Here is a 24,523-nt window from a genome sequence, read left to right as displayed (position 1 = left end):
AAAGTGGCAATAGACGAACCTAATTACAACAACTAGATTGGAATGCTGCAATAACGATGGGTGAGTAAACCATATTTACTAGAAAGACCCATCTAGATTTCAAGGGAGCCTGTGTTTAAAGAGTAAACAGTACGGGATTTTGTTTGGTCGAGAAATTTAGAGCACTTTTAAGTGCTTTTAATAAATATTTGTCTTATATTTTCTTCATTTTTGCTGAAAATAAATACCAATTATAAATCAATCTTTATTTTTCATTGTTTTTCATTTAAATTGTATACGAATATTTTATTTGGTATTCATAAGAAATAATAAACTTAAAAACCAATTAAATTTAAATATTTTATTGTATTCACCTTTAACGGAATTGGTTTATGTCGCCGCTTACGTTATCGAAGTTTTCCACCAAAGTATCGTTAGCAAAATCATTGTAACAACGTTAAGCGATAGTTAACAATAAGCATAAGTATAGTGCCACCGCTAGCACCACAACTAAAAAAGGAGCTGGAGCAAAAGGACAAAGGATGACTAAAGTTCCAGGAAGCAATCTGGAGTTTGTACGGGAAGAGGATTTTGTGGAATACTACATATTCCCTAAGATCCCCGACAACATACAAGATGAAGCCACTATACGCAAATTGATGCTCCAGGTCCGCGCAGAAATCTCTGCTATAGTTAAGGAAAAATCCTTGGAGCGCAGCTATCTATGGCACAAGGACGAGTTCCAGCTTCAAATCCGGATGGGAGGCGCCGAGGAGCGCCTGCTGAACGAGGAGACCAACCCGGAAGAGGAGGAGGAACTCGGTATGCACACAAAAGTTCTATAAATAGCTATATTTCTGCATACTAAACATTCCATGCCCCGCCCAGGCGACCTCCCGCCCCATTTCCACGGTGTAACCCACTATGGCGACAACATTAGCGACGAGTGGTTCATCGTATATCTGCTGACGGAGATCACACGTGCTCGCGGGGACTGCATTGCCCGGGTCAGCGATTCGGATGGCGAATTTCTACTCATCGAGGCAGCGGATGCCCTGCCGGACTGGGCGTCTCCGGAGACCTGCGAACACCGTGTTTATTTAGTTGGAGGGTGCCTGCAGCTGCTTCAGAACTCTGGCGGCAACAGCCAGAATAAGCCGCTGACCATCGCCACTGCTGTACAACGTATACGATTGAATCCCACCCTGTATCGCTGCTCGCGAGAGATCCAGTCCTGCATTGACTCGCGGCTCAAGGAGTACCAGATCGCTCAGCCCCACTTCTCCATCCATCGCCAGGTGTTGGAACTCCCGCACAGTGCTGCACAGCTCTTGAAGCAGCAGCCCAGACTACTCTCCTCAGCGGTGCGGGCTTTCTGCGAACGGGATTCCCTGGACGTAAAGGCCCTTCGCACTATGCGCTATTTCCCACCTGAGGCCACACGCCTGCGCACCAACGTGCGGTTCACTCGCTGTCTGTACGCCATGTTGTCCCACCAGCAATATCTCCCCGAAAAGAGACTCGGATGGAATCTCACGGATCCCGTGTCCGAGCCGGAGCGGTACAAAGAACAATTGCTGGGCGTAAAACTTGCCAGTGGATTGGAGATCTTGGCCACCCAGGCCAAGCGGCTGGAGGGTCAACAGTTGGAAGATTTGCCTGCCTGGCGTTCGTATCTGCGCAGCCTGCAGAGCAAGGGTTACTTCCGGAACAACACCGAGGGCAGTGCTGAGTACCAGGAGTTGCTTAATAAGGCCAAGGAGTACTTCCGCGGCAATCAGGACCGTTTTCGCACCGCCTCAAGAGCGGGGGCAGAGATCCTAGACCTGTTGCTCCATCCGGCGGAAGCAGCTTCTGAGGAACTTCGCGACGAGGAGAACAATTTGCAGCCTAGCGATTCTGACGAATGGTTAAATATCAGCGCGGAAGATCTGGACTCCATGCTACAGGATCGCTACGGTCCCAAGAAACTTTACAAGCCTAATGGTCAAATGAACGCCGAGGAGTTCACTAAGCAGCTGTCGGAGTTCCTCGATCGGCAGTCTAACTACGAGGGCATCGAGCACCGTGGTCTAGAGGAGCAGGAGCTGGACTCTGACGATGATGAGCCTCCGCCACAACCGAAGGGCTCTTCAGGTGCAAAACTGAAGAAGAATCCCTCCATGCGAAAGGCCTGTCAGCGCAACTCACTCATCCAGCCAGATGAGCCGGACAGCACCCATGTACGAAATTTCTTAGACTTTGTTATACCCGAGGATAACTGGGACTCCACTTCCGAGATGAGCGACTATGCGGATGAGGACGACATGGAGAGAAACCTCAATGCACTCTCTGGCGGCGGCTCTGCTTTTCCACTTGATCGACAAATTCAGTCGTATATGGAACAGATGGATCGGGAGTTGGCTCAGACCAGTGTGGGCAAGACCTTCCACGGCAAGAAGGCTGCTCCTCAGGCGGACGAGGACGACTTCGATGACATTGAGGACTTCGAGCCAATTAATATAAATGTAAACACGCTGAGGAACATGATGGATAGCTACCAGTCACAGGTGGGCGGCGCTGGGCCTGTCTCGAATCTGTTTAGCGCTATGGGTGTGGGCATGTCAGCAGGCGAGGATCTGGAGCCCAAGGACATTTCCGAGTCGGCCGTGTAAACGGAGTTACAGGGATTAGTCTAGTCTTAAGTCCATCAAATAAACGTAAATGTGAATAATTGATTGTAATATGAAGAGTATTCTTATTTTCTACTTTTGATAACTAATCCTTGGATGCAGGCACAAAGTTTCCATAGTCGCGTCTGACCTTCATGGGCGGTTCGTTGTTGGGAGGATCATTGCGTTGGTTATGATCATGAGATCGCTTGTATCCACCAGATGCGGATCCTCCACCTCCTTCATAGCGATCCCTGCGGTCTTTGGGGTCGTATCTGTTGTGACGTCGGTTGTCTAGGGGAATAAATGGGTCAGAAAGCTATATATAAGCACCAAGCTGCCCGGGACTTACCTCTGAATCCTCTATCCTGGTTATTGTGGTAGCCGGCTCCTCCACGCCGCTGCCAGCCCCTGTCGCCTCCTCTGCGATTTCCGTTGTAGCGATTATGGTACGGATGACCTCCTCCTCCTCCTCCGCCCTGGAATCCACCTCCACCGCCTCCTCCACCCATCCAGTTCTCAACGATTGGCGGATCCGGCAACGGTTTGCTGCAATGCGCCATAAACTCCGGATCGTCCTCTGTGAAGCGGTCCGCGAACTCCAACTCGCACGACTCCAAGAAATTAAGCTCCCTGTCAACCAGGCGGTTTATCTTCCGGTTCGGATCGACCATTATTATTTTTAATATATAAAAATTGTCATACAATCGTGCTCAACAGCACTTAAATTTCCACCAAACACAGCTGTGAATGCGTTTGACAACTTCCCGCCGCAGTGATTTTCAAGTCACGACATTAATTTGTGATGCCTTTTTTTTATATAGGTTAATGAAAAATTAAATAGTTATATTTAAAAGACTAAGGAGATTTATCACATAAGATATATAATAAACCGCTTTTTGGTTTATATATATTATAAATGCAATTTCAAAATTAGAAACAGCTGTTAAACGTGCCCATTTCGGTAGTATTCGTGAGGTATTTTTTATTATTATTTTATTATTTTATCATAGTGCGGTCATACTGCTTGAAACACAAGTGCGGGGGCGACTTTTCCGCGGAAAAATGCCATTAATTAGCCAGACGAATAAGTCCCGATGCTTAACCCGCCAACAGTAGAGAGCAGAACATGTCCCCGCCTCGTTGCCATAGCGCATTACGGATCACAGCCCACACGCACGTCCAGAATCCGGAAAAGAAACACCACGTCTTTGGCAGCGGCGGAAGGAGACCCTGGAGATTACACTAGCCATGGAGCAATCAGTGTCCCCCCGCTGGCTAAGACGCTATCGCGCCTTCTTTCTCATCCTGCTGCTCATTGTAGCCATTCAATTGTTCCTGGCCTACAAATCATTGGACATCGTAGGCGGAGGGTCTGGCTCAGGGTTCGATGCAGCTGAGGCGCCCGCCAGTCCGCCCCCGCCGCAGGCTCAGGAGCGCATTCAGCCACCCGTCAGGACCAAGCTTACAGCCCAGCAACTGGGCTTCCAGCCAGAGTGCGACATCCTTGCCAGGGAGGCCATCTCCGCCCTTCAGCGCGCAAAAACGAAAGACTGTCGAGAACATATCGCACACATTGCCTGCGCCATCCAAGCTGGACGTTTCTATGCTCCGCAACTGCAGAGCAGCTGTCCCGCGGGAAATTATACAGCAAATGTGTCATTGGGTTGCTACAAGGATGAAAAGGATCGCCGCCTACTAGCCGGTTATTATAGCAGTTCTAAGACCTCAAATTCCCCCGCAAAATGTGTGGAGCTCTGCCTGCAGAGTGGCTATCCGTATGCGGGTGTTCAGTACGGACGTGAATGTTTCTGTGGCTTTGATACGCCACCGAGGGCCGCCAAGCTTCCGGACTCCAGTTGTAACACCAAGTGCCTGGGCAATGCCAAGGAAATCTGCGGTGGATTCTACGCCATGAACATCTACGAGACCGGCATAGCCAGTGAGTAATTTGAAAATTACAGGGCCTTTCTTTCGCTATTTATCTAATGTTCTGTAAGATAAAATCTAAAAAATTTACGTTAATTGCCTTCTTATCTTGCTAAGTCAAGTTAATCTAGATAAGACCTTAGTTTCATCTACTAGGCCTTTGTTGAGTATTAGTATTTTTCATTCACTCTCCCAATGTTATCTTGCAGAGTTCACCGCCCAGCTGGCAGCTACCACTCCTCCGGCGGGAACGAAGCGTGTGCGGATCGCATTTCTGCTGACGCTCAATGGAAGAGCGCTGCGTCAGGTGCATCGACTTCTAAAGGCCTTATATGCTCCGGAGCACGTGTACTACATTCATGTGGATGAGGTGGGTCAACGGCCGGAACTCGGCAATTAAAGAGCGCTCAATTAATTGCGCTAATTTGCACAATTTAACACACTGACGGCCAAAATAGTTGGCCACAGAATTTGATTTATTTATGGAATGGTTTAGAGCCAACGAGTAGCTATATCAGAAATGCCTTGAACCACATACATTGTTACTCTCTTGTTTAATACGGAAAAATGCACATTCAGCGCTGCATTTAATTCACATTGTATACTAATTGCTTGGCGCACAAACAAAATATTTAGAGTGAATTGTGCACAATCCGGTTTATGGTGACAATCTCGTCATCTATAATACATTTTTTACAATTTTTATATGAATGAATGAAGTATTTACCTTGTTAACAGGCGCACTTTGGGCTGACTTAAATAATAATTAAAATTAATTAATATGTTTTATTTTATCCTCTTAGCGCCAGGATTACTTGTACCGGAAGCTGCTGGAGCTGGAATCAAAGTTCCCCAACATCCGTTTGGCCCGTAAGCGTTTCTCCACCATATGGGGAGGAGCGTCCCTTCTGACCATGTTGCTCCAGTGCATGGAGGACCTCCTGCAGTCCAACTGGCACTGGGACTTCGTGATTAACCTGAGCGAAAGCGATTTCCCGGTTAAGACACTCGACAAGTTGGTGGATTTCCTGAGTGCAAATCAGGGAAGGAACTTTGTTAAAGGCCACGGCCGGGAAACCCAGAAGTTCATCCAGAAGCAGGGATTAGACAAGACGTTCGTAGAGTGCGACACCCATATGTGGAGGATAGGAGATCGTAAACTGCCAGCGGGCATCCAAGTGGATGGAGGCAGTGACTGGGTGGCGCTGTCGCGACCTTTCGTGGCGTATGTCACGCATCCCAAAGAGGATGATGAGCTATTGCAGGCTCTCCTTAAGCTCTTTCGGCACACCCTGCTCCCGGCGGAGTCCTTCTTCCACACGGTGCTTAGGAATACCCAGCACTGCACAAGCTATGTGGATAACAACCTACACGTCACCAACTGGAAACGGAAACAGGGATGCAAATGCCAGTACAAACATGTGGTAGATTGGTGCGGTTGCAGCCCCAATGACTTCAAACCTGAAGATTGGGCTAGGCTGCAGGCCACGGAACAGAAATCTCTATTCTTCGCCCGCAAGTTTGAGCCAGTAATCAACCAGGCAGTGTTGCTTCAACTAGAGGAGTGGCTCTACGGACCATATACGAGCGAGTACGCAAACTTGCACGGCTACTGGCAGTCCCTGTACCACCACGAGGATATTCATGGATCTGGGGATGATTTAGCAAGGAGCATTGGTGACAGTGTAATGCGTTTATCTGCTCGCCAAGCGAAGTTGGATCCCCTGGAGTTAATAGAACTCACTCACTACCTCCACCGCGATCAGTACAAGGGTTTCCTGGTGCGATACAGAGCCAGAGGATCGTCTGGGAAACCACTTTATTTAGAGACCCGAGTGCGTCCGATGCAGCAAGGCAAGCTTGCGCGAAATGCCCGCTTTAGCAAGAGATTACGAAACTTTGAGGTCTCTACAGACTTCGATCAAAAAGAGCAGGTAGCCCGTAACTTTGGAAAGCTCTTAGGTCCACAAAGTGACCTACTGCTGAGTTACACACTCCAGGCTACTGCGGATTCGGGTGCAGCGTCCCATTCCTATAACCTTACCCTGTTATGGATAGATCCGTTAGGTCGCTTGCAGGACTTTAACGAACTGCACGTCGAAGACTCTACCAGCGATGTGATAAACCACTCGAAAACCCTGCTCAAGCATCCAATCACACCAGGGATATGGACAGCCAAGTTAATAGGACGAAACTCCATCTATGCGCAGCTCAAGTTCCTAATAGTCCCAGTCGCCTACCACAAAGGATATCCTTTGGAAAAGTCCTCTGAAGCTGAGGCACTTAACGCCGGTTTGTCGGTGTCGTTGCCTGAGGACTTCGAGATGCCAGTAGAATGGCAGCAACATCTGCAAACCGATGATGAACAGTTTACCATGCGAGAGGAATCCCTAGCCAAGGGGAGGATGGTGGGACAGGAACTGCACAGTTGGATTGATGGATTGGTCAGTAAATTTTTTCATCTACGTGAGAGCTGCGTGATGGAGGCGGACACTGAGGTTTCCCTGCCCCTTTGTAGCGATGTTGCCTGGAGTTCAATGGCTTCCGATCCCAAGAGCGATGTGGATGCCTTGCTCAAATGAGCTATTGCCATTAACCAGTTTTGTTATTAATTCTATAGTGTAAATATTTGCCATTACTTAGATACCGATCCGCAATTAATAATTTTTTGATAGCTCCTTTTTCTCCTTAATGTTTTCATATAGATTGTTGTGATAAATGTGAACTTTTAAGCGCCATCTTGACCGGATGCGGAACTCCGCCACTCCATTTGAAATTTGATTTTTTTCAATACTAGAGTATAGCATTTTGAAATAGTTAAGTTAGTTAGATTTGAACGCCTTGTAAATACGCAACGCACTGGACACCAAAATATCGCATTGCAGCCAAATATCGTGGAGGTAATCCAGAGTTAACTGTACATAAGGTTAGCTAGACGAAATTCCGTAACTAAGTCATAAGCTAGGGCACCACCAGATAACAATTGAATCAGTTGTATTCACAAAGTTTCTTCGATTTTTTGATTCACATATCAAGTTATCCAAAATAAATGAGCAATTCTACATGTACTAAAAATGGTCGTTCAAAGATTCATTCTGCTTCTCTTTCGAGGTTGAACACACCCCTTGGCTGAACTTTGGGGCCGGAATTCCAGGTATTTTATGTATTTAGTAGGTTAGACTTAAGTAGACTTAAAGCCAAGGCTATTTGTACTGCCGTTCGCTGGTGGCGGGTAGCCTAGATGCACAGATCCTCGTCAGGATCCTCCTCATCAAAGTCGTCGTCGGCATCGGGCGTGTATATAATGTTTCCCTCGGACGGCTCGCTTGTGCTGAAATATAAAATATCATATCAGTGATTCTTATCTCCGCTTGATGCCCAAGCTACAAATCTGCCCTCACCGTTCGTATGGCAGGGTAAGTGCATTGCGAGCAACCACTTCATCCTCGTCGAGCTCGATCTTAAAGGTGCTGCTGGCCGGTTCTGGGGTTTGCTCTGCCTCTGGCGAGGGCTGCTTGGGAGAGACACCTGCCGGGAGTCCTCCGTCCACCGGCGTCACCAGGAACTGGGTTTTGCTGACCTGGCATGAGAAGCGTCTGTTTGTAACTCCTCCGCCCGGCTTGCGTGATATTATGGACAGTAGCTTGTCTGTTTCCAAGCGGAGCACCAACTTGGCCAAGTATTCGCAGCCAGCCAGAATGTAGGCAGCATGAGGATGCTGCAGATGGTGCGGGGAAGCCCAGAGGAACACTCGACGCACATGCTCCGAGCGACGTAGGCGGTTAAGGAAGCCAAAAATAAAAGCGGGCGACTGATAGCACAGCAGGTCAGCCAAGGTGGGCAGGATGACGTTGAAGCCGGTAGATTTCGATCCCGGAGTAACCGCATCCACGTCGCCCACTTCTCCGGCAGGGGTGTTGTTGTTGTTATGGTTGGCGCACTCGTCGATCAGCGATTCGAAGGTGGCCACGTGCTTCAGACTGACGCCGGTGGGCAAGGCCTTGATTGTATCTGTCCCCTGTCCCTGTTCGTGAAGCAAGCTGCCGATGAACTTGGGGGCAATGCGCTCCCGATTTAGCTCATCTGCGGGTGTGGGTAGATGGAGAGGCGAATTAGTTGGCAGCCAATTGGGGCATCATTACCTTGGACTCACCTATTATGAGGACCACTTTTTGATTGGTCACCACAAGATTTGAAAGCATTTTGTCATTTGATTATTTTATTATTTAAAATTGTGCTTTTTGCTGAAGCTGCCAATACTGTCAACCAGAGGCGTTAGGGTATTTTTACCTTACTAAGCAGAGCTGCAAACTTTCGAAGAAAAAATAACTGTTTTAAATGAAAAAATAATTTAACTTAGAAAAGGGAACAGGTTCGGTTGAAACATTTTAATTTTAGAAATCGAACCATCCGTACAATTTTCAAATTTTCACGAACCATTTGCCCTTAAGAGCCATTTGGCGGGAAAAAGCGGAATTGGCATCCTTAGTACCAGAAGGGTCACACTGACGAGATATTGTAATCCAGGGCTGAGAGGGAAATATTTCTCTTTAATTTACTTAAAAAGTACAACTTGAAAATTTTAAAATGCGGTTACATTAAAATTATTTAATTGTCGTTATAAAAATAAAATATTATTAACACATTTTAATTTTTAAATTCTCGGCAATGTATTATGTGATCTGCAGCCCTATTTGTCCCGCTTATTCCAAATGAGTAAACCAGACAAAAACAAAGCGGTTTAACATCTCAAGTTACAGTTTAAAACCCTTTGATAGTGAAAGTTTGACCTTGTCCTTGTAATGTTTATACTTAATTGAATACCAACGAATCTGCTACTTATTGGTTAAACTAGTTAATAATGCTGACGTAGTAAAATTCGCACAGCATTCGGTTCTTTTTTCGTGGCCAAATTATCTCTTTGTGTTTGTGCGGTTTTGTTTTCGTCTTTTCCGTTAAAGACTATTTGGAATTATTCCAAATTAATAAAAGTATTTGACGACGCATTTAAATAATTTCTGTAAGTAAAACATTTTAAGTTAACCTAGTTCTTTTAAAACCTTCAACAAATAAATAGAACTCTGTTGCGGCTTTTCATTAATATCCAACAAGTGGTTTTCTGTAGTGGTGTATGTGTTTGAAAGTTTGTTTGCATGTGTGTTTTGGTTTTTACCGTTCTGAGCTTCCAGCCAAAAGCTCGTGGAAATGCCAGATGGAAGGGCAAAATCGGGGAAGTGGGCGGGGTTTTAGGGCTTTCACTCCCACGCAGCCTTTGCAGAATTTCCACGGCTTTTCCTCCATATGGAAGGCACAGCTTCCTGCATTTAAAGCAGTTTGCTCAACAAGTAAAGTAAAGTGCGTGACAATTCGCTGAAAATATAGACAAAATTGCGAAAAACCCAAGAGTCATTGATTTAAAGTCTAAAGTTGGGTGCTAAAGATAAGCGAAAGCGGTATAAAAACAAGCATTATCTGAACAGAGTGAAGCATCAATCAAGTATACGCCATGTTGTTCTCACTGGGTGAGTTGAAATGCACATACAGACAAACCTCCATAACTGGAACCTTTTAAGGCCCATTTTAAGGCTCTTTAATTTTGAAGTTAAGGAAGCTAGCACTAACATTATTCTTCAACATTCATGTTCTTTATAAAATTAACTTTTAATATCATATATCTTTCCTAACCCTATGTGTGTATACTATAATTAGACTGACTAAGATAATAACAAGTATAATTTAGCATATGTAAAGTTAAGCTTAAATTTTAAAACCTTTGTTTTACAAAAGCCTTTCTCTAAACATAACTTCATATTTACATTCTGTTAGTATTTTAGTTCCTTTTAAAGAAGTACAACTGCATTAACCCATTATTATGCATAGAACATTAAAGTCAAAGTCGCAATTGAAATGCCGCTCAGTGACAATAGTTTGAATAGACCTGAGGAATGCAAAATGCAAAAAAAGGCATCAATGCACCCCCTTCCCAACCAGAAACCAACAACCTGGTGCGGCATACTAACCAGCATTTCTTGGCACCCAAACTCAACCCCACTGGAATCCAATCCCCATCAAAAGCCAAACAATTATCCACACCGAATTGAACAATATGTATGCGATATCGCATGCGAGAGATTCGTGAGGGCGTAAAAGCTTTATTTTAACCATCGCCGGGCGGCGGCTGGAAAACTTTAAATTCAGTTGCGCATTGCACGTCGAAGTGTGCGGTTGTCTTAACCAGTGTGCTAGTTAGTTGGTGTCGTGCTAGTTAGTTAGTTACTAGTGTTTTTGTGTTGTGTCTTAGGGCAATTAACGCTAGCCAATATTGCATGTGTTTTTGTGTTGAACCGTTGGTGAATTATTGATTAATCAGTGCACAGACCATGTCGAAGGACTCGGACGTGGAGCAGGCGACAAAGCCGGAAAGTGGAGTCGTCCAAGTGGAGCCAGCGATTGCAGAGGAGCCACAGTCCACCACGCCGACGACTGTGTCCACGACAACAACGGTGATCGCGGTGACCAATGGCGAAAAGCCAGTAGAAGTGACACCTGCAACACCTGCAACAGCAGAACAAGTGCAACCAGCAACGACCATTGCTGGCATTGAATTGGCCACTCCGACAGCAACAGCAACATCACCATCAACAGGTAGACAGTGAACGGCATTGGATTTCGGCTTCAAGTTTGATTAGTGCCAAGTAAAAACCAACAACCCGAGTGTTTAGTTTTAGTAAAAGTTAAAGCAAAACGCATCGAAAAAGAGAGACTGCAAAAACACCTCCTCCGCCCGCTTTCCACCATCATCACTCACCATCACGATCGGCGACTAGTCGAATTTCACTTTGGTTTTCCAGACTTTATTTATTTTACTTTTGCTGTCTTCGAATTTGTACGCTTTTCCAAAGTCAAAGTCATCTGCCCGGGTTTTACTTTCGGTGCGCCTATGTAGATTGTTTCTTTCAAATTTTGCGCACGATCTGCTGCAACGCTTTGCTGGTCAGCGTCTTTGGCACGCCCACTTAACCCTAATAATTAACAATCATAATCACAATTAATGTGCCAATTAATTTCACTACTCCGAAAACTGATCCAAAATGGAGCACTCGAAATGAACTCATTGAATAACCGGGGACGCGTGGCTGCTGCCATTTACCAGCATTTATAATTACGATTGCCAGCTACAAATGTCTCCGGCCCACTTATCAGCCAATTTACAAGCTTACACTTGGCGGCCTGGCTTATTTGCAGTTGGCTTGAGTTTGAATTGAAACATCATTTGCATACCAAACTTCAATTAGGCCAACTGATAGCGGGGCCCTTATCAAGTGCATCTGCTTCTGCAAATTTATATGCAGAAGGGCATGATAATAAGATTGCGGATGAGATCTGAACTTCAGTAGCTTCTTGGGCTCACTAGTTTATATTTTGTTAATTTAACGAATCAAATAAATGGCTACTTTTCAGCACCTTCAGTAGAATGAAACACATTTTTAATTTATTTAATGTGTCATGCTACAACATCCAACGGGAGGTACATGTACGATGCTATTTAAAGCGATTTAATATCAGATGGTTAGGCTATCTCGAGAACAACCTGATAACATTTTTGCACTTACCAGACAGATAAAGTTGGGAAAACTCTCCGCCAGCACAAATTAATGTTCGGTAAACAAACGCAAATGTTTACGCATTAATTAGGCAAATTAGACCTGATGAGTGTCCGGTAAAGGAGATAGGATTGAGGGTGTGTCCAAATGCAAACAGGCCTTTCCCATAAATTTCAACCCAGCCGTTATGATGAGATCTTGTTTACATCGAGATCGGATTGCTGGCGACAAAAGAACTGTTTATTTTCATAGCGAGTGCAGCTGCCATTAATCCGAATCAGATGTACGGCTATAAAAGTGGGTTCAAGAGAGCTTACATATTCCGTAAACTTTTGGTGGTATGTTATCAGCAAGTGTTTGGGGGGTTATTTTAATCTTTGGGCACAGACGACAGGTGGAAAATGTAATTGAATAATGTTTACGTACCAGCAGTTATAAAACAAATGTATGGAATTTATATAAGAGTGCTTGAGATCCCCTCCTCGAACCCCTGATATCTTCACCCTTGAATGAATTCAGCGATTAGATCGCCAGAAATGCGTGCTATGCGTAATGGCCTCTATTTTTAGCTCATCTCAACTATTTTTTTTTGGCATTTTCAGGCAGTGGAAAGGCCAACATGGACCCGGCGCTGATCAACTTTAAGGTGCTCTATGTGTTGACCCAGCTGTGTGGCCTGACTATGATCGTCCTGGTGGGCACCTGGATTGGTCAGCACTTTGGCGGCCTGGGCGGCACCTCTAATCCCAAACTGGAGTTCAACTGGCATCCGCTTTTCATGACTATAGGCTTCATCTACCTGTATGGCAACTGTAAGTAAATGCAGCGGAAGAGGTGCAACTCCACTCCCATTTATTGACTCCGAAATGGTAATCCTATAAATCCCACAGCCATTCTGATCTACCGCGGTTTCCGCACCACGCGCAAGAAGACTCTGAAGCTCACCCACGCCGGCATCCACATGGCTGCGTTTATTCTGACGGTGATTGCACTGAAGACGGTCTTCGATTCGCACAACTTGGCCAATCCGCCTATCCCAAATATGTACTCCCTGCACTCTTGGCTTGGTCTCTCCGCGGTGATCATCTTCTCGTTGCAGTATGTGGCCGGGTTTGTGGCCTTCTTGGCGCCTGGTCTGCGGGAGAACTACAGGGTCGCCATGATGCCGCTGCACATTTACTTCGGTTTATTTGGCTTTGTTCTGGCCATTGCAAGTGCCGTAATGGGGCTCACCGAGAAGGCTATCTTCGCCCTGTAAGTCTAGATGTGCTTTAGGTAGATCCTTTTTCTAATTCATAATTATTTCCTTAGGCAAAATCCTGCGTATTCCACCCTGCCGCCGGCTGGTGTCCTGGCCAACGTGATTGGAGTGCTGTACGTGGTCTTTGGGGCCCTGGTTGTCTACCTAGCCACTGAGCCCTCCTACAAGCGAAAGCCCATTCCAGAGGATACGGCCCTGCTAAACTCCAGTTCTGTCAACGAATAAGGACTCTATCAATGCCCCAAACCAGCTGCAATGCTTACTTAAGCTCAACACTGTGCACAAAACCAAACGAAACCGAAACCTGATCACACGGATGGTGCTTTGTTGATGATGGAGATGCGTGTATTATCTGTAGCAAGTACATAACTTAACGACTATGTATAATTCGGAATTATTCACATACGTATACTTGGATCACAAGTCGTGCAAAGATTTCAGCGAGTGCTCAAATCGTAACGTATTTAACCTCATAATGAACATTTGCTTTGAACTGTACGAATACATCTATCTTTGTGTGTTATATATGCTTAAATAAATATATATTAATACATGTCCCCGGTGAGGAGGATGCCTCCCTTTTCTCGTTCCCGTTTTGGATCCTCCAGCTCGTCCTCCTCATCGCCCATCTCCGTCTCATCTTCCTCACCCTCGTGCTCCTCTTCAGCCTCTTCGGAGGCAGAAGACTTATTGCCGAAGTAGCTCGGGTCGAATTCCATTGGAGTATCGTCGATTATCATGCTCGTGCTTACATAGCTCATGCTGACTTGGTCGTGATCGTGGAAAGTCAGGTTTTGATCCAGAACCACCAGATATGTAGGCACCTTGCCTACCCCCTTTACCTCCGTGTGAGCCCGGTAATTGCAGCGGATGTTGTATTGTCGCAGCACCCTGGCCGTGTTCCGGGTTACTTGGATGTTGTCCATCAGACCAGTGGAGCTCATTCTAGAAGCCATATTGACGGTATGTCCCCAAATATCATAGTGGGGCTTTGAGAGTCCCACAACGCCGGCCATCACCGGTCCATGCGAGATGCCTTAAAAATATTGGATAAGTTGGGAATAGGAGTATACACCAGGTTGATTCCCACCGATTTTGAGACTGCCCGTCAAAAAGCTATCATACTCAGAAAACGCGTAGTTGTATCGCAAATCATGCATGATGCGGAGTAAATCCAAAGCGAATTCGGTCATCACCAAGACGGGGGCATCTTGCACTTGGGCGACCGACATGCTCAATGTATCGCTCATTTCATCGTCCTCGGTACTGCCAAAGTGGACAGTAAGTACTTAAGTAAAAAGAACAAATTAAAGCGTTTAAAACTAAATACATAGGAAACTAAAACATAATAATAACCGCTAGATCTGCGCCTCATCTCCGAATCCGCATCGGCAGTCTGGACTGGAATGTTGATCGAGAAGTCGGTGTAGTGATCAGCTTCGAGGCCACAGGCCGCCATGTAGGTCCATCCCATTACTTTGATTTTCTCAATTTTATTCTTTGATTGATAGGTGACCAGGAGATCGTCAAAGCAACAGATTATCTCGTGTAGAATCCGCAGACCTGCTGTAGCCGCATTGAAGTTCTCGATAGAGGCGAACATCACGGCCACTTTGGAGAAGTTCTCGTAGTAGAGCTGATCGTTGGGTCGCCTTACCTTGTACACCTCCGCCACGTGCGTAGGCAGCATGTTGGCCATAATGATCTTAATGGAGCGCAACTTTTCATCAGTCTGTTGATGAGTGTCCTCGTAGCGGATGCGCATGCTGAATACAATCTGTTTTTAAGAATTGCAATAGATATCAGCTTACTCACAAGAAGGAAACCTTCTTAAGATAGTTAAGGTGACGTTCCCGCAACAACAGAATCAGGAAGAAAGCAATCAGGTACCAGGTATGAGCATAGTCCGCCTTAAGTCCTAGATCCGTGGTCTCTGACCGCTCGAAGGCGAATCCGTAATAGAAGTGGATGGTTCCCAAGTGGAGGCCAACGATCAGAAGGCCCACGATCACCTTGATCATAAGCGGACACCCCAAAATGACAAACAATAGACTGAGCACAATAATCACACAGTAGGTGACCGTCTGAGGAAGCCAGAAGTATTAGAGTGTATAAACTTTGGGATCTTAAATATATCTTACCCAGGGAGCAAAGCAATTTGCATATGACTTTTCGTTATGCAGATGGGCATCAATAATCTCAAGCTCTAGCTTAGCTACATCACAAGTGAACTACAATGTCCATACAATATATATTTAGAAATTAATTCTTAAGAAAATACGCACCACTGGCAAAGAGGCCATAATGTAGAGCAGGAGAAGTATCACAACGGTCAGTGGAACCCTTACAAAAAGCGAGTTCTCGATGAGTTCCGAGCTCCTTAGAAGCCAGCGACTCAGGAAGAAAGAGGGCTGCGACACGGGCGTGATTTGTCTACACTGCAAGCGAAGCTTCTTGTATCCGCCAAGAAAACTCAGAATCATCAGAAAGATAAGTATTCCAAGCAAGGTGAGGAAGTCAGAGTATTCGACTCTATGGGTCAAAAGGAAAATACTTTGGAATTGGCTTTTCGTTATATAAAGACTCACTTCTGGATCCAACTAATGCATAATATCGCCAATCCGGCACAGAACACAATAAACAAGGTGTACTTCATCATCAGATCCGGTAGATTATGAAAGGCCCACTCCATCTTCCAGCTGCGGAATACGCCCGGGATGCTGTGAATCTGGGAGTTGAACAGGTAGTCCTCGCTGAAGGTTTTTTTCTTGACCGATATGTTCCGCTTGCACACCAAGAAACTCTGTCCCACCGCCATGTGCTCCACCTCCTTTATCATTTCGCGCTGCGCCTTAATCTGAATCTCCTCAAAGTATCCCCCGTAGCTCAGGCGATATGAACCCATTGAGGCAACGCTGTTGTCGTTGTCTAGCTCCCCGGGCTCCACGTAATCAGGAAGTCGGCTGCTGACCAGGTAGGTACGTATACCCGCTTGCAACAGAATCGGATCATTTTTAGCCGCTTCCGTACCTTCGGCGTACACATAATGTTCGTCCAGCATGTTTAGAGTTCTCTGGGAAACGTGCACCATACCTTCAGCACCGGATGACTCTAGCCGATTGGTGATGTCCACGTCCTTCGACCAGATATCAAACTGCCACTTTGAGTGGCCAATGATGCCAGCAAATACCTCGCCCGAGTGCACCCCGATCCGCAGGTTGATGGCCAGTTTCCGCCGATTTCTTATGTCCTGCGTAATATGAATCATCTCCAGCGCCTGGTCCACGCAGCAGGAGGCGTGGGCGGGGAAATAGTTAGGAATGCCAGCCACACAGTTATACGCATCGCCCAAGAACTTGATTCGCATCGCCCGGTTGCGATTGGCAGCCAGGTCAAAACTCACAAACAATTCGTGCAAAATCTCCACAAGTTGCGGCGCATCTAGGGTGGTGGTCAGATGCGTGTAGTTGACCATGTCAGCCACCAAAATGGAAACTTCTGGATATGGTTCTAAGAACAATTTTCTTTAAAAGAGAAATACATTTTATTAATTATCATTTATTAATGAACTAACTATACTTTAAATCACACATACGCACCGTGCACTGGATCTAAAAGGGGAATAATTTTTATCCTGATCCTCGATGCGGCTGCAGATTTCCTCCTGCAATGTGCGAACCATTCTGCGTGGTAGGATTGACTCCAACAGGGCATTCTCCTTTTTCATAACGATCTGGCGTTATAGAATCTTTAAGGCTGTTATAGAGTATATATCAGGTATATATCTTACCTGATAGACAATGCTTTGGTATATCAATTGGTAGCGACTCAGTATTGAGCGTCGAATCCAATAATCTCGAGTTATACAGAAGTATGAAAAAATCAGATTGAGGGTGAAGAGGTATATGATATATGAAGCGAGGAGGTCGGGCGATATTTGATCATTAAGATACTGCACATAAAAAACGAAGAAGATGTAAAGTGCCGAAACGGCAAATCCCAGGATATGTACTGAGCGGCCTTTGTAGAATGTGATTGGTAGAATCATGTAGACACAGACTAGTATTAGGTGATCATAGCAGGGCACTACCGGAGAGGCTGCTCCATGTTGGATGGCCCCCAGGAGGTCGGAAGACATGTCTGCGGAAAAGAGGAACTTTATATTACCAGGAGCTTGTATGTCGTAATAACCCAACCCATGAGAGCTAAAAAGAATGCCATCAACCATGAGACGATCACATTCAAGGTAAAACTAGCATCATCCTGCATGCTAAGCATCATAATAAATGGAGTGAATAGCATAATCGCAAAGTAAGGAAGCAATGAGACTAGTACAACATCCTAAAGGAAAGGTGGCCTTAAGTTATTAAGGAGAGTTAAATATGTCTGTAAACCAACCCTGACTAGGCACACCAAGAGTATAATATGAAGTATAATAAGGAATTCAACGTTCCAAATAATTCGGGCCACATTTGTTACCATCGCCAGCTTCCGAAGACGAGAACAGGCTATCTCCAGGTGAAGTTTATGACACTTTTCCTGCACTTGGAAAAATGTAGGTAGGATATCGAAACCGTACAGCAGGTACAAGTAGTTTACCCTTAAATGTCGCCATTCCAAACCCTTAATGTTGCTCAGCGAGCGGTAGGCTACCACGTCTTCTTGGTAATACGGGGAATCCATTTAGAAGCTATTCTAGGTTAAAGGTGTCGCAAATATAAATTTTTTTCAACTATTTTAACTTATATTCTGACTTATAAAGCACAGAATTACACGGCGATTACACTTCCTAGGGGTGAATGGTTACTATTGTGGTGTTGCTGGAACTGTAGATTCTGGTCCAGGGCTATCAGATAGGTCGGCATCTCGCCCACACCCTTCACGAACGTTTTTCCGCAGTAGTTGCTGCGGATGTTAAAGTCTCTCACTGGCTAGCAGTCTCGCCGATCCGGCGATCTGTCTTCCCGTGTTGTACATTAATATTATAAACATATGGATATAATTGTAAATAATTGTATATAGTCCAGGCCCATATCCCATATGTCCACCCCATCCTCTAAACGCCCGGTTATGTTCAAATGGTCCTGAACGATTCCGGCGATAATAATAAAATTTCATTTAAGCAAAAAAAGAATGCGGGTCTAAGAGCTTATACTAATTGTAGCACACTTATGGGCACAGAGGAGCTAATTGCGTGTAAAACTGTTGCATACTTCAAGTGGCAACATAAATTTAGAATTACATTTTCAAAAATTTATTTAAATTCAAATCGAACTACAAAATGCGAATACGTGGATATCTTAATCCTATGGTATTTATATACACAGGTGCCTTAGTTCTAATCTCTGGTAAATTCAGCTAGTCTTCTTTGGTTTCCGCGGGTGGGCGATGCGGCAGGAACTGGTATTCGCTGTCGGTGCCAATGATGTAGGTGGGTATGTTGCCACGCCCCTTGACGAAGGTCATCCCCCGGTAGTTACACTGGATGTTGAATTCGCGTAGCTTTAGGGCCGTGTTCTCGGTGACCTGGATCTGCCCTGGCACTCCGGTGGAGTCCATGCGCGATGCCATGTTGACGGGATTGCCCCAGATGTCATAGTGGGGCTTCGAGATGCCCACCACTCCGGCCATGGCCCTGCCATGCGAAATTCCTATCCTTAACATACCGTAATCGGTGCTGCCCTCGTACTCCGTTTGCATGTTCTCCGTATTAAAACGACGCATGGTCCGCATGAGGTCCAGGGCGAATTCTGCCATCACCCGCACCACCTCGTTGCTGCTGTCGACGTTTTGGTAGGTGCTGATCCGTGGTGGACTGGTGATCACATTTCCCTCGTACTGACCCCGCTCCAAGTCGAGATCCAGGGCTATGTTGCTGCCGTTACCGTACGGCACCCGTTGCACTCCGTCTGTATTGGAGGTGCGGGCTCCGTCGTAGCGACTCCTACGTCCGTTTGGCATCAAAGACACGTTGCGAAATTTCATTTGGGGTGCATTCACCTGCTCGGATCGAGAAACGTCCAGTCCGCAGGCCGCCATGTACGTCCAGTTGGCGACCTTGATCTTCTCCACGCGCAAGCTCTGCGAGTACTTGTTCAGCTGAAGAAAGGAAATATAATTTATTAGTTTAAGTTTCAAAAATTCTTTAATAAACTGAATAGATATTCCGGTTTCCCTTCGATTGAAAAGAAGTTTACTTCGAAAGACTGTAGATAAAATGTGACTATTATCTAATTCAACTCACAGTTTGGATATAACGCACTTCTAGTACGATTTGATAAGATTGCAATACCAACTTACGAAGTTACTAAATTTAGGCATTCAATTTCTGTTGGGGATCCACCGGGAGTGGTATCAGACTACTCACCACATCGTCAAAGTCACAGATAATCTCGTTCAGCACCCGCAAACCGATCTTGTCAGTGTCGAAGTTTTTGATCGAGGCAAACATTACGGCCACATTGTCGTACTCCTCGTAGTAGAGCTCATTCTGCAGTTGGTTGGACAGATAAAAGTCGGCTGAATGGGTTAATTAAAAGGATTAGTATTAGTTACCACTTAACAAAAGAGAAAACCTACCAACATGAGTGGGCAAAATATTGGTAAGAAGGACTTTGATGGTGTCGTTGGTAATCAGTGCATCCTCCTGCTTTTTAAGAAGCTGCCGTTTCCAGCTGTTAAATCATTCATATTAAAGTAGCTGCTCTCATAAACTATAGATTTGCTGTAATTACTTGTAATCCACTTTGGCAATGAACTCCGTTTGGCGCTCCATCAGGTGGAAAATGCCAAATGTGATGATCATCAGCAGGATGTGCGAGTACTTGGCATTGAAGTTAACATTGGTCGAGGGGCTGTTGGCATAGATGTAGTTGAATTCGAAGACCACCAGGACCGAATAGCCAATCACTATCAACGTAGTGAAACAGGACTTGATGATAAAGGGTATTCGCGTGAAGAGAAACGACATGCCTATGACTAGGGTCATGCAGTTAGTGAGTATCTGCAGATAAATTAAATAATGTAATGAAAGTGTTAATAGTGGATTTCCGGAGCTCCCCACCCAAGGATGAAAGCACTGCACTCGCTCGTCGTAACTCGGTTCCAAGTCCGGGTAATCCTCGTCGCTACTGCATCCTATCACTTGCATTATGGCCACTGCACAGTACGAGAAAATGATGAGGAAGTACATCACTATCCGGATGACCACGTTGCGCTGCATCTCATCCGACATGCGGAAAAGGAACCCACTGAGCTTGCCGTTTGGAGATGACACATCCGCATCAGACATGTACATGATCCAGAGTTTTTTGTACCAGGACACGACTAGCAGCATGGTGAGCAGGATTATCGTGGTGCCATCTATATACCAGTAGTGATAGCGGGCACTAAAAGTGAAATGCAAAGGTTATTTGTTGTATTATTTAAGTTGGCATTCACTTACTCCTTGCTCAACAGCTGGATGGTCAGCAGACCCATGTAGATAGCCCAGGACAGAGCAATGCTGTACTTGAGCATCACATCTGGCTCCTGCATGTACTGAAACTCCCAATTTCGGATACGGAAGAACAGGCAGCAGGAGCTAATGTTACGGCGGAAAGTCTCCTCTTCGATTTCATCCTGGGTGAGGCGAGTGCTTCGTCGGAATACCTTGGTGAGTCTGGAATATGGATACGTTACAGTATCAAGATATAGGTGTTACAATAGACTGCTTACTGTATCCTCCCGATGGGCATCTTGTCCAGTTCGCGACACATCTCCAGCTTAGCCTGGTTGCGCACCTGGTTGTACTGGTGGAGCGTGGAGTTGTGCATGAAGTTGGCCTTACTGGCCTCGCTTAGCTTCTTGGCCTGCCGTTCCCTCATCCTGCGACGCGGGTCGTGCATTGGGGCCTACAACTTTCGGTTCAATGTAAAGGTGCTGGCGAAGATCGCAGAATCTTTTCGGGGAATACTCACGCGCAGCGACTTGATCAGGAAGGTGCGAATACCATGCTTCTGCAACACTGGATCCTCTCGAGCCTTTTCGGTGCCGTCTTCATAGAAATACTCACCATCCAGCAGGGAGAGCGTCTTTTGGCTTACATGCACTCGTCCTGTGGCTCCTGTGGCCTCCAGTCTATTAGCAATGTCCACGTCCTTAGACCAGATGTCGAACTGCCACTTGGCTGCTCCAATTACACCGGACAAGACATCTCCGGAATGGACCCCGATTCGCATGTCGATATTCAGATGTCGCTTCTCCCTGGAGGATTAAGAAAAATGAAGAATAATGGTTAGTTCTTATAGTTTCTTAAGTGCTAGTCTTCCTGAATCATGAAATCGTATTTTATTGGCATTTGGAAAAATCTTAAATACGGTCAGTTATAGCAGAGCCATAAATTATTAATTTAAATTTGTATGCCTTATCAAAATTGCTTAAGTACGTAGATTAATTATACGCGATTTTTATAAGAACGACTAAATTTAGAATTGAGAAAATAAAATACCTCTATGTCAGTTTTAAATGCAACCATTATTTCTCTGATAAACATAGATTAAATTTCTTTGATTCTATTATGCTTGATTCGATTAGAAAATTCTCTAATCGTTATCAATAATCACAGCGTCCATCCGGCCAAATAAAAAACCATTTATCAGTAGTGACTAATCACAACATGGCTAATGACTTTTATTACTGCTTGGAAGAGTGGCTATACTCACCGGACATCTCGTATGTCCTTGATCATCCGCAGTCCCAGATCCACGCAGCACTTAGCGTGGTCAACATTGGGATTGGCCAGTCCAGCCACACAGTAGTAGCAGTCCCCCAGGAACTTGATTCTCAGCACATTGTACTCCTCGCTGGCGATGTCGAATCGCACGAAGAGATCGTGTAGAGCCTCTACTAGTTTCTTGACATCCAAAGTTGTGGTCAAGTGGGTGTAGTTGACCACATCTGCGTAGAGAACAGTGACGTCATCATGAGGCTCAATGAATAGGGTGCTGCAAGGATACAGGATTGGTGTGATTCAAGTAGAAATAAGTTAAAGATCCCCACTTACCCATGATCCGGTTGTCGCCACCGCTTGAGTGTCTGGCTATCCGCACTCCTACGCAGATCGACCTGCGATTGCTGCTGATGCTGCTGCTTAGATCTCTCAATGCGGTTCTTCACATCCTCCTGCAATCGATCTGCAATCTGGGCAGGCAATATGCTTAGTAAAAGGCTTCGCTCCTGATCTCTGGCATAACGCAAAAGGAGATTCTCCTCCACATATTGCCGTCGGTCCAGGAAAGTTGTGCGTAGCGCTATATCCCGCATCAGGCGAAAGAAAATTCCCAAGAGGTTGACACAACTCAGATAGATAGCCTCATTCAGGATGCTGTGCATTTGGTTGTCGTCCTTGGCGGTGATCACAAAGCTGTAGTTTATTATATAGCAAAAGGTGACTGCCGATCCCAGGACAAACGGTTGCAGCAGATACGGCACTGGCATGAACATGTATATGGCGTACAGGGTATAGGCATCGTAGATCGGATTTAGAATGTCATTGTGACTGGTGGCATGGTAGACATTAAGCCCTATGTCCATCAGGACCATCACGCAGACCGCTAGCCAAGATGTGGCATACACAACCCAGCCATGCTTGCTTACCAGCTCGCTCCGGAAGTTCACGGAGAGGACTATCCAAATAACCAAACCCGAGCACATGTAGGCCACCATGTCCACGTACACGTACTTGATCTCCGGCGTAGTCAGTAGGAGGAGAGTATGGATTACCGTCACTGCCACATGGATAAAGATGAATAGTGACAGGTAACCGACGCGCAGGCGACGCATATACAGGTCGTATGACTCCTCCAGTTCCAGGTTGCGACATTTTCTCTATGGGATTAAGACAAATTTTAGATTAAATTAACTATTAATAGTTTAAGATTTGTTAAAACGTTTATTTATTTATATTTACAGCCCTTCCCTCGTACTTCGATTAACGCCGCACTTACGAGTGCCTTGGTACTTTACTGGAATAGTATAGTTGTCATCATTAACCTTAATAGGAACCCGAGCAAATGGGCATTTGAGATTTTCTTATCGACTGGTCGCTCGAACAATTTCATAATATTTTTTAAGGTGTAATTTCAAGAGGGAAATCTAGTTTGAATTTCACTGAATATTCATAGATAAGGAATATGATTCCTTATTACACGATTATATAGCCTGTAATGTCAGGATCTTTGCATTCGGTTGCAATTTCGTTAATTGTGATTTTAGTGTTGGCTTATAAAGATTGGCGCAGTGTATAAAGATAAAGGGTTGACCGAATAAAACTTTCCGCCCCAGATTGTTCACTGGAATTCGATTGCCTCGCAAGGATGATTCACTTACCACGAGGTAGGACCATTCCCAGTTCTTCTCGTTCTGCACGGTTTGGGCCTGCTCGCTGGTCCTGGCCAAACTGATGGGATTTGTGCGGTTGTACTCTATGGCCGAGTCGAAATAAGAGTCCATGATGGCGCCGGATCGGATCGGATTGGATTAAATCAGAGTAACTGCAGCCGGACCATTTTCGGTGGCAACTGTCCACAATCAGAGGCTGCTAAAAATCGCTTCGTATCACCTATTATCGGATCAAACAATTAGCCACAAAGCTATCAGGCAGAGTTCCAACAACAAAATCCCAATGAGCGTTGAATCAGTCAATTGACGGGTTTCGCTTATCAGTGCCACAAAAAGTAAAGACGAGAGGGAGGAGTGTGGAGTAGGGAGAACCTTACTGGATTTCGGATTTCTGGCTTCGAGCTGTGCCGCGCTGTGCTGTATGGCAGCGAGAACAGCAGCTAATTTAGCAATTTGTCTAATGTGCTGTTGATAGTGGTAATAGCTAATGGTCTGTAAATCACACTCACCCGCACTCGCACTCACATTCGCACTCCAAAACGAAATCGATCAGGCGGACTCCGTTTGCATTATCAGCTGCGGCGGTGGGTAAGGGTAAAGGGAAGGATCACGGCTATATGGCTGTGTAATTTATTTACGGGCTTTGCACGTATGGCCCGGCACTTGAGGCGACCGATTTCGCACTTCACTTTCGTTGAGTAATAAATACGATAATAATT

The 24,523-nt window shown here is 45.4% G+C and overlaps 7 protein-coding genes across 13 annotated transcripts; 3 read left to right on the top strand and 4 right to left on the bottom strand.

Moving 5' to 3' along the window:
• The first annotated feature begins 471 nt into the window (after positions 1-471).
• Positions 472-2,702, top strand: LOC108103606 (protein ecdysoneless). Its single transcript, XM_017209142.1, has 2 exons — positions 472-801; positions 868-2,702. Exons 1-2 carry the CDS (start codon positions 522-524, stop codon positions 2,631-2,633), a joined length of 2,046 nt encoding a protein of 681 aa, XP_017064631.1. The 5' UTR covers positions 472-521; the 3' UTR covers positions 2,634-2,702.
• LOC108103607 (RNA-binding protein cabeza) lies at positions 2,684-3,544 on the bottom strand. The gene is made up of 2 exons (XM_017209143.2): positions 2,983-3,544; positions 2,684-2,924 (listed from the first exon to the last, which is right to left on the bottom strand). Exons 1-2 carry the CDS (start codon positions 3,302-3,304, stop codon positions 2,737-2,739), a joined length of 510 nt encoding a protein of 169 aa, XP_017064632.1. The 5' UTR covers positions 3,305-3,544; the 3' UTR covers positions 2,684-2,736.
• A 111-nt stretch (positions 3,545-3,655) lies between these two features.
• LOC108103603 (xylosyltransferase oxt) lies at positions 3,656-7,634 on the top strand. Its single transcript, XM_017209140.1, has 3 exons — positions 3,656-4,572; positions 4,769-4,929; positions 5,363-7,634. Exons 1-3 carry the CDS (start codon positions 3,882-3,884, stop codon positions 7,139-7,141), a joined length of 2,631 nt encoding a protein of 876 aa, XP_017064629.1. The 5' UTR covers positions 3,656-3,881; the 3' UTR covers positions 7,142-7,634.
• LOC108103604 (elongator complex protein 5) lies at positions 7,537-8,851 on the bottom strand. Its single transcript, XM_017209141.2, has 3 exons — positions 8,713-8,851; positions 7,961-8,642; positions 7,537-7,890 (listed from the first exon to the last, which is right to left on the bottom strand). The coding sequence occupies exons 1-3, from the start codon at positions 8,759-8,761 to the stop codon at positions 7,797-7,799; spliced, it is 825 nt and encodes a 274-aa protein (XP_017064630.1). The 5' UTR covers positions 8,762-8,851; the 3' UTR covers positions 7,537-7,796.
• Positions 8,852-9,189: 338 nt separating this feature from the next.
• Positions 9,190-13,977, top strand: LOC108103609 (plasma membrane ascorbate-dependent reductase CYBRD1). Of its 4 annotated transcripts, none has more exons than XM_017209147.2 (5): positions 9,190-9,579; positions 10,937-11,204; positions 12,766-12,975; positions 13,054-13,417; positions 13,475-13,977. In XM_017209147.2, the coding sequence occupies exons 2-5, from the start codon at positions 10,940-10,942 to the stop codon at positions 13,647-13,649; spliced, it is 1,014 nt and encodes a 337-aa protein (XP_017064636.1). In that variant the 5' UTR covers positions 9,190-9,579; positions 10,937-10,939; the 3' UTR covers positions 13,650-13,977. The 4 variants fall into 4 exon arrangements, with proteins under 4 accessions (XP_017064636.1, XP_017064635.1, XP_017064638.1 ...); XM_017209146.2 differs by having other exon boundaries at positions 10,930-11,204; XM_017209149.2 differs by lacking the exon at positions 10,937-11,204 and having other exon boundaries at positions 9,215-9,579.
• LOC108103608 (adenylyl cyclase X E) lies at positions 13,570-18,107 on the bottom strand. The gene is made up of 12 exons (XM_017209144.2): positions 18,024-18,107; positions 17,823-17,963; positions 17,621-17,765; positions 17,215-17,564; positions 17,024-17,157; positions 16,013-16,948; positions 15,710-15,956; positions 15,566-15,655; positions 15,240-15,508; positions 14,781-15,190; positions 14,515-14,712; positions 13,570-14,460 (listed from the first exon to the last, which is right to left on the bottom strand). The coding sequence occupies exons 1-12, from the start codon at positions 18,105-18,107 to the stop codon at positions 13,970-13,972; spliced, it is 3,495 nt and encodes a 1,164-aa protein (XP_017064633.2). The 3' UTR covers positions 13,570-13,969.
• Positions 18,108-18,733: 626 nt separating this feature from the next.
• LOC108103590 (adenylyl cyclase X E) lies at positions 18,734-24,523 on the bottom strand. Of its 4 annotated transcripts, none has more exons than XM_017209115.2 (12): positions 24,314-24,523; positions 23,793-24,024; positions 22,468-23,291; positions 22,127-22,408; positions 21,383-21,668; positions 21,141-21,316; positions 20,869-21,084; positions 20,488-20,812; positions 20,159-20,427; positions 20,004-20,098; positions 19,792-19,943; positions 18,734-19,523 (listed from the first exon to the last, which is right to left on the bottom strand). In XM_017209115.2, the coding sequence occupies exons 2-12, from the start codon at positions 23,913-23,915 to the stop codon at positions 18,783-18,785; spliced, it is 3,489 nt and encodes a 1,162-aa protein (XP_017064604.2). In that variant the 5' UTR covers positions 23,916-24,024; positions 24,314-24,523; the 3' UTR covers positions 18,734-18,782. The 4 variants fall into 4 exon arrangements, with proteins under 4 accessions (XP_017064604.2, XP_017064605.2, XP_017064606.1 ...); XM_017209116.2 differs by having other exon boundaries at positions 24,330-24,523; XM_017209117.1 differs by lacking the exons at positions 22,127-22,408; positions 22,468-23,291; positions 23,793-24,024; positions 24,314-24,523 and having other exon boundaries at positions 18,736-19,523; positions 21,141-21,322; positions 21,383-21,459.

The sequence above is a fragment of the Drosophila eugracilis genome, unplaced genomic scaffold (assembly GCF_018153835.1).
Source record: "Drosophila eugracilis isolate 14026-0451.02 unplaced genomic scaffold, ASM1815383v1 contig_2088, whole genome shotgun sequence".
Taxonomy (NCBI): Eukaryota; Metazoa; Arthropoda; class Insecta; order Diptera; family Drosophilidae; genus Drosophila; species Drosophila eugracilis.
The sequence above is the reverse complement of the archived record's forward strand: the minus strand, read 5'-3'. Positions and strand labels throughout refer to the sequence as shown.